Here is a 20,957-nt window from a genome sequence, read left to right on the forward strand (position 1 = left end):
CTAAACAACATACTTTTAAAAAATGAATGGGTCAAAGAAGAAATAAGTGCAGAGATCAAAAGATATATACAGACTAATGAAAATGACAATACGACATATCAGAATCTATGGGATGCAGCAAAAGCAGTGATAAGAGGGAAGTTCATATCACTTCAGGCATATAAGAACAAACAAGAGAGAGCCCAAGTGAACCACTTAACTTCCCACCTTAAGGAACTAGAAAAAGAAGAACAAAGACAACCCAAAACCAGCCGAAGAAAGGAGATAATAAAAATCAGAGCAGAAATAAATGAATTAGAGAACAGAAAAACTATAGAAAAAATTAATAGAACAAGGAGCTGGTTCTTTGAAAAGATCAACAAAATTGACAAACCCTTGGCAAGACTTACCAAGGAAAAAAGAGAAAGAATTCATATAAACAAAATCCAAAACGAAAGAGGAGAAATCACCACGGACACCATAGATATACAAAGAATTATTGTAGAATACTATGAAAAACTTTATGCCACTAAATTCAACAACCTAGAAGAAATGGATAAATTCCTAGAACAATACAACCTTCCTAGACTGAGTCAAGAAGAAGCAGAAAGCCTAAACAGACCTATTAGTAGAGAAGAAATAGAAAAAAACATTTAAAACCTCCCCAAAAATAAAAGTCCAGGCCCTGACGGCTATACCAGCCAATTTTATCAAACATTCAAAGAAGACTTGGTTCCTATTCTACTCAAAGTCTTCCAAAAAATTGAAGAAGAAGCAATACTTCCAAACACATTTTATGAGGCCAACATAACCCTCATACCAAAACCAGGCAAGGATGGCACAAAAAAAGAAAACTACAGACCAATATCTCTAATGAATACAGATGCTAAAATACTAAACAAAATACTAGCAAATCGAATACAAAAACATATTAAAAAAATAATACATCATGATCAAGTGGGATTCATCCCAGAATCTCAAGGATGGTTCAACATACATAAAACGGTTAATGTACATATCAACAAAACAAAGAACAAAAACCACATGATCTTATCAATAGACGCAGAAAAGGCTTTCGATAAAATACAACACAATTTTATGTTTAAGACTCTCAACAAAATGGGTATAGAAGGAAAATATCTCAACATGATAAAGGCCATATATGATAAACCATCAGCTAACATCATATTAAATGGCACTAAACTGAAAGCTTTCCCCCTTAAATCAGGAACAACACAGGGTTGTCCACTCTCTCCACTCTTATTTAATGTGATACTAGAGGTTCTAGCCAGAGCAATCAGACAAGACAAAGAAATAAAAGGCATCCATATCAAAAAAGAAGTAAAGGTATCACTTTTTGCAGATGATATGATCCTATACATCGAAAACCCCAAAGAATCCACAAAAAGACTACTAGAAACAATAAGCCAATACAGTAAGGTCGCAGGATACAAAATTAACATACAGAAGTCAATAGCCTTTCTATATGCCAACAATGAAACAACTGAGAACGAACTCAAAAGAATAATCCCCTTCACGATTGCAACAAAAAAAATAAAATACTTAGGAATAAACATAACAAAGAATGTAAAGGACTTATATAATGAAAACTATAAACCATTGTTAAGGGAAATCGAAAAAGATATGAGATGGAAGAATATACCTTGTTCTTGGCTAGGAAGAATAAATATAATCAAGATGGCTATATTACCCAAAGCAATATACAAATTTAATGCAATTCCCATCAAACTTCCAATGACGTTTTTTAAAGAAATAGAGCAAAAAATCATCAGATTTATATGGAACTATAAAAAACCCCGAATAGCCAAAGCAATCCTAAAGAAAAAGAATGAAGCTGGGGGCATTTCAATACCTGACTTCAAACTATATTATAGGGCCACGACAATCAAAACAGCATGGTATTGGCAGAAAAATAGACACTCAGACCAATGGAACAGAATAGAAAGTCCAGAAATAAAACCACATATATATAGTCAAATAATTTTTGATAAAGGGGCCAACAACACACAATGGAGAAAAGAAAGTCTCTTCAATAAATGGTGCTGGGAAAACTGGAAAGCCACATGCAAAAGACTGAAACTGGACTACAGTCTCTCCCCCTGTACAAAAATTAACTCAAAATGGATCAAAGATCTAAACATAAGACCTGAAACAATTAAGTACATAGAAGAAGACATAGGTACTCAACTCAGGGACCTGGGTTTTAAAGAGCATTTTATGAATTTGACTCCAAGGGCAAGAGAAGTGAAGGCAAAAATTAATGAATGGGACTACATCAGACTAAGAAGTTTTTGCTCAGCAAGAGAAACTGATAACAAAATAAACAGAAAGCCAACTAAATGGGAAATGATTTTTTCAAACAACAGCTCAGATAAGGGCCTAATATCCAAAATATACAAAGAACTCATAAAACTCAACAACAAACAAACAAACAATCCAATAAAAAAATGGGAAGAGGATATGAATAGACACTTCTCCCAGGAAGAAATACAAATGGCCAACAGATATATGAAAAGATGCTCATCTTCCTTAGCTATTAGAGAAATGCAAATCAAAACGGCAATGAGATACCACCTCACACCTGTTCGATTAGCTGTTATTAGCAAGTCAGGTAATAGCAAATGTTGGAGAGGCTGTGGAGAAAAAGGAACCCTCATACACTGTTGGTGGGAATGTAAAGTAGTACAACCATTATGGAAGAAAGTATGGTGGTTCCTCAAAAAACTGAAAATAGAACTACCTTATGACCCAGCAATCCCTCTACTGGGTATATATCCCCAAAACTCAGAAACATTGATACGTAAAGACACATGCAGCCCCATGTTTATTGCAGCATTGTTCACAGTGGCCAGGACATGGAAAAAACCAAAAAGCCCATCAATAGATGACTGGATAAAGAAGATGTGGCACATATACACTATGGAATACTACTCAGCCATAAGAAATGATGACATCGGTACATTTATAGCAAAATTGTGGGATCTTGATAACATGATACGAAGCGAAATAAGTAAATCAGAAAAAAACAGGAACTGTATTATTCCATACGTAGGTGGGACATAATAGTGAAACTAAGAGACATTGATAAAAGTGTGGTGGTTACGGGGGGGAGGGGGGAATGGGAGAGGGATAGGGGGTGGGGAGGGGCACAAAGACAACAAGATAGAAGGTGACAGAGGACAATCTGACTTTGGGTGGTGGGTATGCAACATAATTGAACGACAAGATAACTTGGACTTGTTATCTTTGAATATATGTATCCTGATTTACTGATGTCACCCCATTAAAAAAATAAAATTATTAAAAAAAAAAAAAATCAATCTGGAAGAATCAGAAAACCTAAATATCCCGATTACAACAAATAAGAGAGAAAGTTATCAAAAAACTCCAAAAAAGGCCCTGGCCGGTTGGCTCAGTGGTAGAGTGTCGGCCCGGCGCGTGGGGGACCCGGGTTCAATTCCTGGCCAGGGCACATAGGAGAAGCGTCCATTTGCTTCTCCACCCTCCCCTCCTTCCTCTCTGTCTCTCTCTTCCCCTCCCGCAGCCAAGGCTCCATTGGAGCAAAGATGGCCCGGGCGCTGGGGATGGCTCCTTGGCCTCTGCCCCAGGCGCTAGAGTGGCTCTGGTCGCGGCAGAGCGACCCCCCTGGAGCGGCAGAGCATCGCCCCCTGGTGGGCAAAGCATCGCCTCTGGAAGGCATGCCAGGTGGATCCCGGTCGGGCGTATGCGGGAGTCTGTCTGACTGTCTCTCCCCATTTCCAGCTTCAGAAAAATACAAAAAAAAAACTCCCAAAAAACAAAAGCCCTGGGCCAGATGAATTCCACCAAATATTCAAAGAAGAACTAACTCCTATCCTTCTCAAGCTATTTCAAAATATTCAAGAGAAAGGAAGACTTCCAAGCTCGTTTTATGAGGTGAGCATAATTCTGATTCCAAAATCAGGCAAAGACAACACAAAGAATGAAAATTATAGGCCAATATCCCTGATGAATTTAGATGCTAAAATCTGCAATAAAATATTAGCAAACCGAATCTAGCAATACGTGAAAAAAATCATACATCATGATCAAGTGGGATTTATTCTGGGGAGGCAAAGATGGTACAGTATTTGTAAATCAATCAATGTGATTCATCACATAAACAAAAAGGAGAAAAACCACTGATGCAGAAAAAACATTTGATAGAATCCAGCACCCATTTATAATCTAAACTCTCAGCAAAGTGGGAATACAGAAAAAATACCTCAACATGATAAAGGCCATCTAAGACAAAACCACAGCCAACATCATACTTAATGGGCAAAAATTAAAAGCAATCCCCTTAAGATCAGGAACAAGCCAGACATATCCCCTCTCACCACTCTTATTCAACATAGTACTGGAAGGCCTACCCATAGCAATCAGACAAGAAGAAATAAAAGGCATTCATATTGAAAAATAAGAAGTAAAACTATCATTATTTGCAGATAATATGATACTGTATATAGAAAACCCTAAAGTCTCAATCAAAAACCTACTGGACCTGATAAATGAATTCAGCAAAGTGTCAGAATATAAAATTAATACACATAAATCAGAGGCATTTTTATAAACCAACAAAGAACCATCAGAAAGAGAAATTAAGGAATCAATCCCCTTCACTATTGCAACAACAAAAAAATAAAGTATCTAGGAGTAAATTTAACCAAGGAGATTAAAGACTAGTACCCAGAAAATTATAAAACTTTGATAAAACAAATAAAGAAAGATACAAACAATTGAAGCATATATCGTGTTCATGGATAGGAATAAACATCATTAAAATGTCTATATTACTAGCCTGACCAGGCGGTGGTGCAGTGGATAGAACATCAGACTGGGATGTGGAGGACCCAGGTTCGAGACCCCGAGGTCGCCAGCTTGAGTGCAGGCTCATCTGGTTTGAGCAAAGCTCACCATCTTGGGCCCAAAGTCGCTGGCTCGAGCAAGGGGTTACTCAGTCTGCTGTAGCCTCACTATCAAGGCACATATGAGAAAAAACAATCAATGAACAACTAAGGTGTCGCAACAAAAAACTAATGATTGATGCTTCTCATCTCTCTCTGTTCCTGTCTGTCTGTCCCTATCTTTCCCTCTGACTCTCTCTGTCTCTGTAAAAAAAAAAGGTCTATATTACCCAAAGCAATTTATAAATTCAATGCAATACCAATTAAAACACCAATGACAGACTTCAATGATAAAGAACACATATTCCAAACATTTATATGGAACCAAAAAAGAAATCGAATAACCTCAGCAATCTTGAAAAATAAGAATAAAGTGGGAGGTATCACACTTCCTGATATCAAGCTATACTACAAAGCCATTGTACTCAAAACAGCCTGGTACTGGCATAAGAACAGGCATATAGATCAATGGAACAGAACAGAGAACCAAGAAATAAACCCACACCTTTATGGACAACTAGCTGTACCCGGCCACGAGTTGCTGTGGCTCAGTCTGGTTAAATGGAAAAGAAAGAAAAGAGAAAGCATACATTTCTAATATGTTTAATTTCATAATGCTTGTGGGTTACTCTCAGCCTGTCACGTTCATTCTGTTGAGAACGAAGCAGATCTGCAGCTGCAGAACGCGATCGCTGTGCTCTTAACCGCGCATCCTCAAGTCTGGCTGCACGTCGCTCTGCTGTTTCCTCAGCCCGTGTCTGAGCCATTCTTTGTCTGTTTCGCTCGTTCGCTGATGCCCGTTCTTCCTCAGTTTGATTTGCAATTACTCGTCGCACTGCTTCCGCTCCGCGAGTACGATAACCTAAGTTTGATCTTCTACGAGGCATTATTTGGATGAACTAAAGCAGATCAATTGCACTGAAAAAGAAGAATTAAAGTTATAACAAAAACATATAAAATTGCAAAACATTAAAAAAGGAAACAACATGAACTAAAAAACAAAAAAAAAACAAACAAAAAAATACTAACAAAATATTTCAATACAAATGCAGATCAATCAACACAGCTCAATTCTACGGCCAAACTATACTCACAAAATGAACGATATGGTAAATGACACAGCTCAATTCCAACACAGTATCACATGAAATAATTAAATCAAAATGAAAATAAATTGAAATCTATGAAAGAAGAAAAAAAAAAAAAAGAAATCTATGAAAATTCAATTTGAGGCCCTGGCCGGTTGGCTCAGTGGTACAGCGTCGGCCTGGCGAGTAGGAGTCCCGGGTTTGATTCCCGGCCAGGGCACACAGGAGAAGCGCCCATCTGCTTCTCCGCCCCTCCCCCTCTACTTCGTCTGTCTCTCTCTTCCCCTCCTGAAGCCCAGGTGCTGAGGATGGCTCCGTGGCCTCTGCCTCAGGCGCTAGAATGGCTCTGATTGCAGCAGAGTGACACCCCAGATGGACAGAGCATCGCCCCCTGGTGGGCATGCCAGGTGGATCACGGTCGGGCGCATGCAGGATTGCTTGACTGCCTCCCCATTTCCAACTTAAGAAAAATACAAAAAAAAAAAAAGAAAAAAAATTCAATTTAACGATGCAATTGGAAACACTGAAATGGAATTGTAAAATATTTAGTATAGCATGTGTAGCTTTTATTTCCAACAGATGATGCTGTTTTTCAAAAAAGCATGTTTTTACATGTCACAGGTGTGACATCTATATAATAGGTATATAAAACGTGTATTCAAAGCAATCGGTGAAGAACTTTCTGAGATTTAAGATTTTGAAAAACGAGGTAAGAGCATAGAATGGACTAAAGACAAGTCTCTTTAACAAATGATGTTGGCAGAATTGGACAGCTACCTGCACAAAAATTCTAGACCACCAACTTACATCATTCACAAAAATAAACTCAAAATGGATAAAAGACCTAAATGTAAGTCATGAAACCATCCATAAGCATCTTAGAAGAAAATATAGGCAGTAAGGTCTCCGACATCACTCACAGCAATATATTTGCTGATTTATCTCCATGGGCAAGTGAAATAAAAGACAGGATAAACAAATGGGACTATATCAAACTAAAAAGCTTTTGTACAGCTAAAGAGAGTAAGAACAGAATAAAAAGACAAACTATACAATGGGAGAACATATTCAACAATACGTCTGATAAGGGGTTAATAACCAAAATTTATAAAGAACTTGCAAAACTCTACACCAGGAAGATAATCCAATCAAAAAATGGGCAAAAGAAATGAATAGATACTTCTCCAAAGAGGACATACAGACGGCCATAGGCAGATGAAAAAATGCTCAACATCACTAATCATTAGAGAAATGCAAATTAAAACCACAATGAGATATGTGGTTTTAATAAAGAAAGGAAAGGACTGAGGTTTCCTTTCCACACCAGTCAGAATGGCGCTCATTAACAAAACAACACATAGTAAGTCCTGGCAAGTATGTGGAGAAAAGGGAACCCTCTTGCACTGCTGGTGGGAATGCAGACTCGTGCAGCCACTGTGGAAAACAGTATGGAGATTCCTCAAAAAATAAAAAATGGAACTGCCTTTTGACCCAGCTATCCCACTTTTAGGAATATATCCCAAGAACACCATATCACTGATTCAAAAAAGAAAAAAAAGAAATGCACTCTCATGTTTAAGGCAGTATTGTTCACAATAGAAAGATCTAGAAACAGCCCAAGTGTCCGTCAGTGGACGAGTGGATTAAAAAGCAGTGGAATACTATGGGGTGTTGAAAAAGAAGGAAATCTTACCTTTTGCAATAACATGGATGAACCTGGAAACGATTATGTTAAGTGAAATAAGCCAGGCAGAAAAAGAAAAATATCATATGACCTCACTCATCTGAGGAGCCCAACGAACAATAGGAACTGAGGAGCGGAACAGAGATAGAGTTGGGATTAAAGGATCCAGAAGGAAAGAGGACAGAGGGAAAGGGGTTGATAGGATGAGATACACCTGAAGGGAAGGACGGAGGATGATGTCGGAAAGGGGGCAAGGGAGATGTTGAGGGGAATGCATTCTGGGCTACACTAGAATCTATGTAAACACAATAAATTAAATTTAAAAAATACCAAAAAAAATAATAAGGCAACTATTTCTATTCAATGTAGGGTATATTGGATAGATAATAGCTGATACCTGTAAAACACTTAAATGAGCATACATAGAGTCAATTAACCATAATGTTTATTCTTTGTTTACATAACATCACTAGAAATCAAAAGATAAACCTCAGTCCTTTCCTTTCTTTATTAAAGTCTATGAGAGGGGAAACAAGTATGTATAAAATTATAAAACTGGAGTAAAGTGATGTGAAGCAGTAATAAACAGTCGCAGGTTGAAAAATCCTAAAGTGATCTGAGGTAGAGGTTACATGGGTGCATACAACTATAGAAATTAATGATGATGTACAGTAAATCTGTGTATTTTGTGAAGATATGTAAATCCCAAATGTTAAAAACAATTTTTTTGAACAGAGTTAAAACATTCCCCTTCAATGCCTGACTTGTGGTGGCGCAGTGGATAAAGCATTGACATGGAACTCTGAGGTCGCCAGTTCAAAACTCTGGGCTTGCCAGGTCAAGGCACATATGGGAATTGATGTTTCTTACTCTTCTCCCTTTGTCTGTCTGTCTCTCTCTCTCTCTCTCTCCCCTCCCTAAAATTAATAAATGAAATATTAAAATAAAGAACTTATAAAGGGATGCTAATACCATTTAATTTTAATTTCAAAATCATGTAGTTCTGATCAAGCCAGATAAATAAAAATGCCAGGGTAGAAATACCATGTCCATTCCCTACTAGATTCCTTAAGAGAGATTTGGCTTAGCACTTAAGTACAGGATGTACTTATATTAAAAACACTCCACATTCTAGGAATACAAGGGAATTTCCTCAATGTTATAAAGGATATCTATAAAAACCTACAACTATTGATAATATATTTTCTATGGTTAAAGGCTGAATGTATTTCCCCAATATAAGAATAAAACAAGAATGTCTGCTCTTGCCACCTTTATTCACCTTATTATACTTAAGGTTCTAGCCAGCACAATTAGGTAAGAAATGAAGGGCATCTAGATTGAAAAGAAAAAGTAAAACTATTTCTATTTGCAAATGATACGATCTTATATATAGAAAATCCTAAAGAATAAAGTAAAAAACTATTAGAATAAATGAGTTCAGCAAGATTGCAAGATACAAGATTAATATACAAAAATCAATTGCATTTAGCTACGTTAACAATGAAAAATTAAAAAAACAATTTCATGTATATAAGCATCAAAAAATGAACACATTTGGCCTGACCTGTGGTGGCGCAGTGGATAAAGCGTCGACCTGGAAATGCTGAGGTCGCCAGTTCGAAACCCTGGGCTTGCCTGGTCAAGGCACATATGGGAGTTGATGCTTCCTGCTCCTCCCCCCTTCTCTCTCTCTCTCTCTCTTTTCTAAAATGAATAAAAAATAAAACAAAAAACAAAAACGTACCCTTAAAAAAAAAATGAACACATTTAACCACAGAAGCATAGAAATGAAGATAATGTCAAATTAAAGTGAAATTAGAAAACAATTAGGAAGACAAGTAAAGTTAGGATCCCAACTACCAACTACCCAAAGACTTACAAAGGATTAAATTAAGAAGAATAAGACATTCTGCCCATTAGAATGGAAAGAGTGCTAAGGAGAGAACTCAAATTAAGAAGATGACTATTTCTCTGAGAACCTGAAAAAGGTCTACAAGTTGACATCTGAAATGACAGAACATTGAGTTCAAATCCTGAATTGTCCCCTAAACAATGAGGACTAAATATTTAAAAGTAGGGTTAAGCTTTTGCAATATACCTTATTTTTTTAGAGATATATTAGCTACTTCACGGTATTACAGGAACTAAAAAACATTTCCACCTATTTCATAGATTAAGGAAACACTGTTCAGAGTAAGATGACTGCATTGAAAATCCAGGTAAAGCACCACAATTCTGTAAAGAGCAATAAATGGTATGATCTCAAGCAAAGTGCTAATCTTGGTTAATACTTAACCAACTGAATTACCTCCCTTTATTTCATGTACTTATGTGAGAAATTTGACTGAATTATATGACCTCTTCTCTATAAATTACCACCAGACCACATGATTCACAATACAAATATGGTAGTGACTAGTTTAAAAAACAAACCAAAAAACTTTAGATACATCAAAAGCTCTCAACAAGATAACTAAAAATTAACAATGAAAATTTACCTATGTATATAATACATATAAAACTATCCAAGCCAATATATTCATTCATACAACAGCCAAGTCAAGTATATTATTCACTGAATATTCACACATACACACATATATAAACAATAGGTTAGTTTCTCAGTAATGGTCTTTCTTCTAGATGTTCTTAAATGTCCAGACCTAAAGAACTAAACTTAAAGACTTTCTAGCTATGCTACCCAAATATTTTACTTTCATCTAGAAGTTCTCAATAGCGAAAAAGCCAAAACTATAAGCAACTTTAAAATTTGCCTTAATTCTAGTAATTTTTCTCATCTCTCTATTTACACTGTAACATCCTTAGGGCCTGCAGGGACCTAATAGTGAAATCCAGGATGTGGACTCCGGTTAACAACATAAACTGCAGAAGCAGTCCAGCTCCCATGTTTTTCTTGGTTGCTTGCCTCAGCTACAGCACCCACATCTTTTGGGGTTGCCTGACTCAGCTCTAGTTCCCATGCCTTTCAAGGGCAACCATACTTTTTTGGCAGCCACGCCTTTTTAGGCTGCCTGACTGAGCAACTGACATCACTGCATTGATACAATGTTGACCCCATGCTGCTCCTGTCCCTAAGTACTATATCTACCTTGCCAGCACTGCTAGATAGGGACCAAGGGACAGTAGGGGCTATAGGGCTGTGGGGCTACAGGAAGCAGGGAAGTGAAGACTGCAGGACTGCTTGAAGTACAGCATGGAATAAAGCATTGCAGCAGGCCTCATCTCCCGCAAGCGATTCTACTATTTATCATTCCCTGTATCTCTTCAGTGCACCTAGCAAGGTACCTTTAATGTGGTATGTCCAATGAAAGCATTCTTCATAAAACGAGAGTACAAACTCACAAATTACTACACTTTTTATATTTAAAATGCAAAGAAAAATCTGCAGGCATTAATGAAATTTTGGGAAAAGGGTAACATTAAAATATAATTAGAAACATACATAAATAATCATTAAATATTTGCTTTATCTACATTAGTTTCCCAAATGTCATCATAATCATTTAGGAAACTTTTAAAACATGATTTCTGGGTTTCAGTCCTACGTCTGGTAATCTAGAGAATGTTCCCTTATTGACTCTACTGTACAACCAGATCTAGAAACCTCTGCTCTACATTATTGGCTCAAATAACTGAGTGGCAATGTAACTCTGACTTTTCTACTGTCCTAGGTCATTCCACTTAGTTCTGAAACATACATAAAGGTGGGTACACATATATGATAGAGCAGATTCTTATTATACCAATTCCAGAGAAAGGTAATGATGATATAAATTTATCCTGCATTGACAAAGGACAAAAATGACAAGAATTATAAAAATGTCACCTACCTATCTTCATTCTCCATAACGCTATGATCCCTAGAATTTACACCTTTATAACTGAAAGCATGTTATATTCATTGACCACTACTTGCCATAACTATATTGGAATTTTAGAGTTTAAAAAAAATGTTAAACAAAGTAGGATGACTAAATGAGTAAGCACAAGACTCAACATGTTTGTAGTTTCCACTTAACAAACGAGGTGGCTTAATATATCATAATTATCCATCAAGTGCTTTCCAATACTTGATGAATTCCTGAGAATTACGCAGCATGTCCTTTACTGCTCCTGAGATTTCATGAGCAGTTATATAGCTCTTCTCTCTAATGGTGCCTTCATTAGCTCCAAATTCTCACTCACAGCCTTTATCTCTACTTCACTATCTCTACATAGTATGTTTTAGAATAACTCTGACAGAGAATAAAAATTATTATAGGGAAATCCCTTAACTTCTAAAAACGTTAACTAGAAAAGAAGTGACACTAATAACAGTCCGAAATTACAACTCCCTACTTAGCCAGATGTCAAATGTTTTCCCACTTTCAGCATGATAAAAATCTACTCAATATGCACAACTGATTGCAGTTCTCAAACTTTTTGAACTCGGGGCACATTTAAAGTCCTACAAATAATTGTAGTGCACTATCTACAAATTTCTGAGAAATATGGTATAATAATTAAGTCAAATATTAAAAAATATAAAGTCCAAGTGTGCTTTTACGGTAATTAAACAAAATAAATACGACAAATATAAATTTATTCTGACATTAAAAAACATTTTTGTTATAATTTTTGAGTTATGCTTTTTAGAATTCATTAAAAAAGAGGGGTTAAAAATTAAAAAACGACAAAAAACTTTTTTTATATATATAGATACATTCTTAGTAAGATTTAGTAAATTCGGCAGGTCCTGGAGCGAATGTGTTTTTTCATTCTTGTGTTTATGAGAAACATGAGCCTGATGTCCTAGCGATTTCTTCAATGTTTGGGCATATATTTGAAAGGCAAACTCTCATTTCCTTGTCAATACATTGAAGAATTCCTCTTTTTACTCTTAACTGTATTGAGGGTAGAAAATCCTAATTCACATAAATAGGATGTTGAAAATTGTAGTAAAATGTTCAAAGCTTTTTAGATATTGCCACATATTCTTCTTTTATAAAAATAAAAAGGCTTCAAGAAACAATTTCTTATGTTTAATCAGTCCAGGATCAGTAGATATAGCTGCCAGTTCTTCTTCTGTTACTGTTAAACCCAAATCACTTGAAACTTCCATGAATAGGTTTCTAATCCAACCGTATTGTTCAGTGTTGAGTGATGGGAAATGCTATAAATTAAATTCTGCCTGTCAGCCTTCAAGTCCTATCTTATTTACACTTAACTTTACTCACTACCAAAATTGAATTCTTAAATATCACGCTTAAGCAATCTATCCATTTTATTTGGGTGTATTTACCTAAAAATAATGATGTGTTAATAATAAGTATAATAATGATGTGTTAACAAAAAAAGTGGTATTTCTGTATTGAAATGGTATAATAGAGTAACTATAATATATTTATGTTTATATCTGGGCACATGCCCTGAACCAGCGCAGCTAGTAATTCCAGGTCCTGACTGGGAACTGTGTGGAATTAAGAAAATATGGGGTCAGGAGGGCCCTGTAATTGCTGCTGGCAAGAATAAAGCCTGCCCCAAAAGGGCATCTTGCTTCATTTATGGCAAAGTGAGGCCATTAGCAAATCTTAACTTTACACCAAAGAATAAAATAAACTTGCCTCCAGTGGTTGGGGGACCTTGAGGGGAGTAGTGTAAACAATCCAGCACCACAGCTTAACAGCCTTTTGCAACCTGATTAGGCAAGTGAGATGGGGGGTTGGGCAGACTGTCTATTTAAAGCCAATTCCCCACACCTCTGTCCCCCCAAAATCTAAACTCCAAAAACTCTGGGGTTTTTGGTCCCCAACAGGCACATATTTCTCTGGACACCATAGGGCGCACCTGGAAATCTTCTAGGGCACACCAGTGCGCCCTGGCACTGACTTATTGTCTCCATCTTAGGCTGGTTATTATACTGTCTTTTCAGAGTAGAATACTAAGTTGTGAAGGAAAAACCAGTGTGAGTAGACTCCTAGGAGAGTTCCTCAAATCACACAATATATATATTTTTAAATCTGGTCTGTTGACCAAATTTACCTTAAGATAACTGACTAGCAACAGGACACGGCATCTATATTATAACAGGATTAAACCTAATTTTGTATACTACTGCCATGTAAATTCTTTGGTAATATTGTTATGTGATAACATTTCATAATTAAGTTCCTTTGGTGCAAGAAATTAATAAGCAGTGACAAAATATATTTGGCATATTTTTTTTATTAATTTTACTAGGGTGACATCAATAAATCAGGGTACATATATTCAAAGAAAACATGTCCAGGTTATCTTGTCAATCAATTATGTTGCATACCCATCACCCAAAGTCAGATTGTCCTCCATCACCTTCTATCTAGTTTTCTTTGTGCCCCCCCTCCCCCTTTTCCTCCCTCCCCCCACCATAACCACCACTCTCTTATCAATGTTTCTTAGTCTCATTTTTATGTCCCACCTACGTATGGAATAATGCAGTTCTTGTTTTGATTTACTTATTTCACTTCGTATAATGTTATCAAAATCCCACCATTTTGTTGTAAATAATCCGATGTCATCATTTCTTATAGCTTAGTAGTATTCCATAGTGTATATGTGCCACATCTTCTTTATCCAGTCTTCTATTGAAGGGCTTTTGGTTTTTTCCATGTCTTGGCCACTGTGAACAATACTGCAATGGACATGGGGCTGCATGTGTCTTTACGTATCAATGTTTCTGAGTTTTTGGAGTATATACCCAGTAGAGGGATTGCTGGGTCATAAGGTAGTTCTATTTTCAGTTTTTTGAGGAACCACCATACTTTCTTCCATAATGGTTGTACTACTTTACATTCCCACCAACAGTGAATGAGGGTTCCTTTTTCTCCACAGCCTCTCCAACATTTGCTATTACCTGTCTTGTTAATAATAGCTAATCTAACAGGTGTGAGGTGGTATCTCATTGCAGTTTTGATTTGCATTTCTCTAATAACTAATGAAGATGAGCATCTTTTCATATATCTGTTGGCCATTGTATTTCTTCCTGAGAGAAGTGTCTGTCCATGTCCTCTTCCCATTTTATTATTGGATTGTTTGTTTGTTGTTGAGTTTTATGAGTTCTTTGTATATATTGGATATTAGGCCCTTATCTGAGATGTTGTTTGAAAATATCATTTCCCATTTAGTTGGCTGTCTGTTTATTTTGTTATCAGTTTCTCTTGCTGAGCAAAAACTTCTTAGTCTGATGTAGTCCCATTCATTTACTTTTGCCTTCACTTCCCTTTGGAGTCAAATTCATAAAATGCTCTTTAAAACCAAGGTCCATGAGTTTAGAACCTATGTCTTCTTCTATATACTTTATTGTTTCAGGTCTTATATTTAGGTCTTTGATCCATTTTGAATTAATTTTAGTACAAGGGGACAAACTGTAGTCGAGTTTCATTCTTTTGCATGTGGCTTTCCAGTTTTCCCAGCACCATTTATTAGAGAGGCTTTCTTCTCTCCATTGTGTGTTGTTGGCCTCTTTATCAAAAATTATTTGACCATATATATGTGGTTTTATTCTGGACTTTCTATTCTGTTCCATTGGTCTGAATGTCTATTTTTCTGCCAATACCATTTTTCAATATCTGCAAAGTAGTAACCTTTAAGACAAAGTTTATAGTAAGGGATAAAGAAGGTTACTATATGATTAAGGAAGTAATTCAACAAGAGGATATAACCATTGTAAATATTTAAGCACCCAATATAGGAGCACACCTAAAAATATAAAGAAGATTTTGATGGACATTAAGGGCAAGATTGAAAGCAATACTGTAATAGTAGGGGATTTTAAAACCCTATTAACATCAATGTACAGATCCTCCAGGCAGAAATTAACAAAGAAACAGTGGCCTAGATCAACTGGATTTAACTGATAGCTTCAGAACATTTCACCCCAAAGCAGCTCCAAGTCTCATTTTATGAGGCAAGCATTATCATCATTCTAAAAACAGATAAAGACACTACAAAAAAACCCAACAACTATAAGCCAATATTTCTGATGAAAATAGATACTATAATTCTCAAAAAATCTTAGCAGACCAGATCCAGCAATACATTAGAAAGATCATACATCATAACCAAGTAGAACTTATTCTGGGGAAGCAAGGCAGACACAATATTCACAAATCAATCTATGTGATTCATCACATAAACAAAACGTAGAATAAAAGTTACATGATTATATCGATACAGAAAAATCACTTGATACAACCCAGCACCCATTCATGATCAAAACTCTCAGCAAAGTGGGAATACAGGGAACATACCTCAACATAATAAAGGCTGTCTATGACAAACCCACAGCCAACATCATACTCAATTGGCAAAAATAAAAAGCAATCCGTTAAGATCAGGAACAAGACAGATGTGTCCCTGTTTACTACTCTTATTCAACATAGTTTTAAAAGTCCTAGCCACAGAAATCAGACAAAAAATAAAAGGCATCCAACTTGGAAAAGAAGAATTAAAACTGTCATTATTTGCTGATGACAAGATACTATACATAGAAAACCCTAAAATCTCAGTCAAAAAACTACTAGGTCTCATAAATGAATTTGGCAAGGTGGCAGAATATAAAATTAATATTCATTTGTATACACCAAATATTCATTTTTATACATGTGGCATTTTTATACACCAACAATAAACTGTCTGAAAGAGAAATTAAGGAAACAATTCCCTTCACTATTGCAACAAAAAATAAAGTGCCTAGAAGTAAATTTAACCAAGGAGGTAAAAGGCTTGTACTTAGAAAATCTAAGACTGAAAAAAAAAAAAATCAAAGAAGATACAAACAAGTGGAAGTATATTCTGTGTTCACAGATAGGAAGAACGAACATCATTAAAATGGCCATGCTATCCAAAGCAATCTATAGTCAATGCAATTCCTATTAAAATACCAATGGCATACTTCACAGATCTAGAAAAAATATTCCAAAAATTTATGTGGAACCAAAAAAGAACCTGAATAGTCTCAGCAATCTTGAAAATGAAGAACAAAGTGGGAGGTATCACACTTCATGAATGAAGTTATACTATAAGGTCACTGTAATCAGAACAGTTTGGTACTGGCATATGCACAGGTATACAAATCAATGGAACAGGACAGAGAAGCTAGCTACAAACCCATGCCTTTTTGGTCAATTAATATTTGACAAAGGAGCAAGTGTATATAATGGAGCAAAGACAGTCGCTTTAAAAAATGGAGTTAGGAAAACTGGACAGGTACATGCAAAAAAAATGAAACTAGACTACCAACCTACACAATTAACAAAAAACACTCAAAGTGGATAAAAGACTTAAAATGTAAGTCATGAAACCATAAATATCTTGGAAAACATAGGCAGCAGACTCTCAGACATCACTCATAGCAATGTTTTGCCAATACAACTCTGCAGGCAAGTGAAATAAAGGACAAAATAAACAAATGGGACTACATCAAACTAACAGGGTTTTGCACAACAAAAGACAGCATTAAAATAAAAAGACAATCTACTCAATGGGAAAACAAATTTGCTGATACAGTTGATAAGAGGTTAATAACCAAAGTTTATAAAAAAAACTTCTAAAACTCAACACCAAGCAAGGAAACAATCCAATTAAAAAATGGGCAAAGGACCCAAGTAGTATTTCTCCAAAGAGGACATACAGATGGCTAAAAGGAATATGAAAAAAATGCTCAACATCAATAATTATTAGAGATATGCTAATTGGACCCATAATTAGATGTCATCTCACACTTGCCAGAATAACTTTCATTAACAAATAACCAACAACTGCTCTGGAGAGGTGTGGAGAAAAGGAAACCCTACCGCAGTACTGGTGGGAATGGAGGGTCATACAGCAACTGTGGAAAACAGTATGGCATTTCCTCAAAAAATTAAATATGGAACTATTTTGACCCAGCTATACCACTTACAGAAATATATCCTAAGAATCCCAAAACACTGGTTCAAAAGAAGTTTGAACCAGCTGCATGTTTCACTGAAGCTTTGTTTACAATGGCCAAGATGTGGGAACAACCCCAGTGTTCAGCAGTAGACAAGTGGATAAAAAAGATATGGTACATTTACACAATGGAATACTATATGGCTGTGAAAAAGGAAATCTTACCTTTGGTGGCAGAATGGATGGACCTGGAGTTTATTATGCTAAGAGAACAAGCCAAGGCAGAGGAAGAATAAAATCATATGATTTCACTTATATGTGGAATGTAATAAACACAATAAACTGAGGAAAGAAACAGAAACAAGAGACTGGGTCATAGGGAACAAGTGCACAGCTGTCAGAGGGAGGGGGGAAGGGATGGGAACAATTAAATGAAGGAATTAGCTAAGTCATATATACATAATAAAGACAATATGGTAGCTAATCCCAGAAGAAAAGGGGGGATGGAGGTAAGGAGTGGGGAGCAAAGGGGATAAAATGGTAATGGAAAGAGGCTTTGCATGGGGCATGGAGGGCATAATGCGGGGGGGGGGGGGAGGTGGAGGGTGTTATATTGAGTGGGACACGTGAAACCATATCAACACAATAAATTAAAAACTAAAAAAAGAAAAAAAGACAGATTAGGTAGAATAAAAATTTTAAGTTTTACTGAAATATTTTGAATAACAAATAACCTGCCTTTTGAATGAAGCTTTGCATCTTTTGGCAAGTTTCATTAGTTTGCTTTCAATTAACGCAAAATAAGTTCAGGTAACTTCCTCTGGCAATCCTTATTGGAATATACTTCTATTTCTAGTGAATGGACTCATTTAGTGACAATGTAAGGAAAATGGAAAATTAGATGAAGCCTCAGTAATGATAGCAGGAGCTATAAAACTGTATATCAAAGCAAATTTTTACATGAGAAAACAGGTGAGAATGAGCCCTATTTCAAAGATGTTCAAGTAGGTCAAAGAGACAATAAATAGTTCTTCCTAACCTGCAGATCAATGGGTGCCAAGATTGTACAAAATAACCTTCACAGGCATAGAAACTATTTTAAAACTTTATTAATAAATCCAGTTGATTTGCTGAACTTAAAGGTACTGTTATAGTGTTTTAAATGAAAACAAAATAATTCAGGTGCTCCAATAAATGCAGCTCTTCCCTGCAATGAATTGTGGTTGCCCACCAAAAGTATACTGCTTTGTAAATGAAAAGAAAATCCAAAAATTCCTTATGTAGTAGCACTTTGAGATAGAAGAAGGAAACTGCTCTTCAAAAGAATCTTGTGCTAAGGGCATAGCATTTTATAAAAGTTTTCATTTCTGATTTTGTGGCTAAAAATAAAGTATTACCTATAAAAATTCTCATAATTTACTCAACACCCATAAAGAGGATTTTCTAATCTATTAACAGATAGTCCTATAAAGAATGAGTTTTATATCCATTTGTTAAAAATATAAAAATTCACCACTTTCCAGCTTGCAAACAAATTTACATGAGATGGAATTTACTATCAATTCCAACAATATTTTGTACAATTGGTAAATGAGAAGGAAAAAGGAAAATAAAAAAACATACAAATGAACCTAATTTTTAGTTCAATAGCTTGGGGGGGGGGGGGCTGGCAAAATTCTAAAGATCCAGCAAAGTATTACTTTGCGACAAGAACTTTTATAAAATTTAAAAATGTGTTAACACTATTCTCTGATGATGACTGAAGAAATATTGAAAATAATACCACTATCAGACTCCATTTTATTTAGGTAAAAGTTGAAATACAAATTCTACTACTACATATTTACCTAGTGTCTAACTCTACGGTAGACATTTTTCAGAATATGAATGGACAAAAGGCTAGAACTTTGCCTTTTGAAGTTAGAACTCTAACTTCAATTAGAAAAATATTCTTGATTAGATAAGTAATATAAAACAAAAGGTATTTTCAGAGAAATCTGTGGATGGTTTGTATGTTTTGTTACTATTTTTTGAAATAACACTGAGTTAAAAATATATTTAATTTCTTTTTCAGCCAGCCAGAATTAAGAAATATTTGTAGTAAGATAAAGATATGAGTTAAAAGAAAGGCTGAAGACATGGGAAATAAGGGGCAAAATAGATATAAATTCTAAGAGGCAAGCAAATATATTGTTAGTATTTCCTAAAGGGATCAGGTTGAAAATATTATTTACAAAATTATATGGATTTAGTAAGTCAAGTTGGGGCATAGTCTCTGGTGAGATGTTTCCTTGAGCTTTCCAAAGCTGAAGTTTAATTCCAAATAAAATTATACCTTTTTGTGATTTCTAGATAAACTTGTCTACAGTGGAATAACTGGCAATTACCAACAATTTCATAAAATTTTTTCTTCTCATTTGCTCCCAGTGAATGTAGGGCACAATTTACTTAAGAAATCACTCAGATCACATGATTCAAAGGTTTAATAACATTTAGTTTAATAAATATAATTACATGCTATTTTGTTCACTGATATTAAAAGGAAAAGTATTTTATATTGCCCAATATTTCAAATTGACCAAATAATTCATACCAAAGATATACAATTCTTCAGAAAAGCAATGCTCTCTCACTTCTGCGTTTTCAATGCTGCAAAAAAGCAGTGCTTGAAACTACATATACATACACATCTTTCAGTAAATGTAGTTACAGTCATGTATTGCCTAATGACACGTTCTGAGAAATGCATTGTTAGGCAATAGTGTTGTTGCATAAACATCAGTGTACTTACACAAATCTAAATAGTATATAGCCTACTGAACACCTAAGCTATATGGTATAGTGTACTTACTGCTCCTAGGCAATAGACCTGTAGAGCATGTTACTATATTGAAAACTGTAGGCAATTGTAACACAATGGTAAGTTATGTATCTAAACATTTCTAAATATAGACGAATACCTATAAGAGAAAAAACTGTCACATTGATATAGGGCACTTACCATGAATGGAGCTTTCGGACTGTTAGTTCCTCTGGGTGAACTAGTGAGTGAGTAGTGAGGGAATGTGAAGAACTAGAATATTAATGTATACTACTATAGACTTTACACTATACACTCAAGCTATGCTAAATTTATTTAAAAATTATTTCTTCAATATATTAACCTCAGCTTACTATAACTTTTTACATTATATATATATATTACTTTTCAACTCTTGTAATTAAAAATAGCTTAAGCAAACATTTTGCAGTTGTACAAAAGTATTTTTTCCTCTTTATTGTATCAGCTTTCTTCTACTTTAAACATTTAAAATCTTTAATTTTTTAAAATTTTAAACCTTTTTGTTA

At 35.4% G+C, this 20,957-nt stretch overlaps 1 protein-coding gene across 5 annotated transcripts in view; it reads right to left on the minus strand.

The window, feature by feature from the left end:
- Positions 1–20,957, minus strand: part of ORC4 (origin recognition complex subunit 4) — a 78,139-nt gene that overhangs the window by 35,113 nt on the left and 22,069 nt on the right. For 4 of the 5 annotated variants that reach the window (XM_066346289.1, XM_066346287.1, XM_066346286.1 and 1 more), the window contains exon 2: positions 5,516–5,843. In XM_066346289.1, coding sequence (XP_066202386.1) covers positions 5,516–5,812 — 297 coding nt within the window. In that variant the 5' untranslated portion in view covers positions 5,813–5,843. Of the gene's footprint in view, positions 1–5,515; positions 5,844–9,264; positions 9,367–20,957 lie in introns of those variants that run through there. The other variant, XM_066346288.1, reaches the window with a different exon arrangement.

The sequence above is a fragment of the Saccopteryx leptura genome, chromosome 7 (assembly GCF_036850995.1).
Source record: "Saccopteryx leptura isolate mSacLep1 chromosome 7, mSacLep1_pri_phased_curated, whole genome shotgun sequence".
Lineage (NCBI taxonomy): Eukaryota > Metazoa > Chordata > Mammalia > Chiroptera > Emballonuridae > Saccopteryx > Saccopteryx leptura.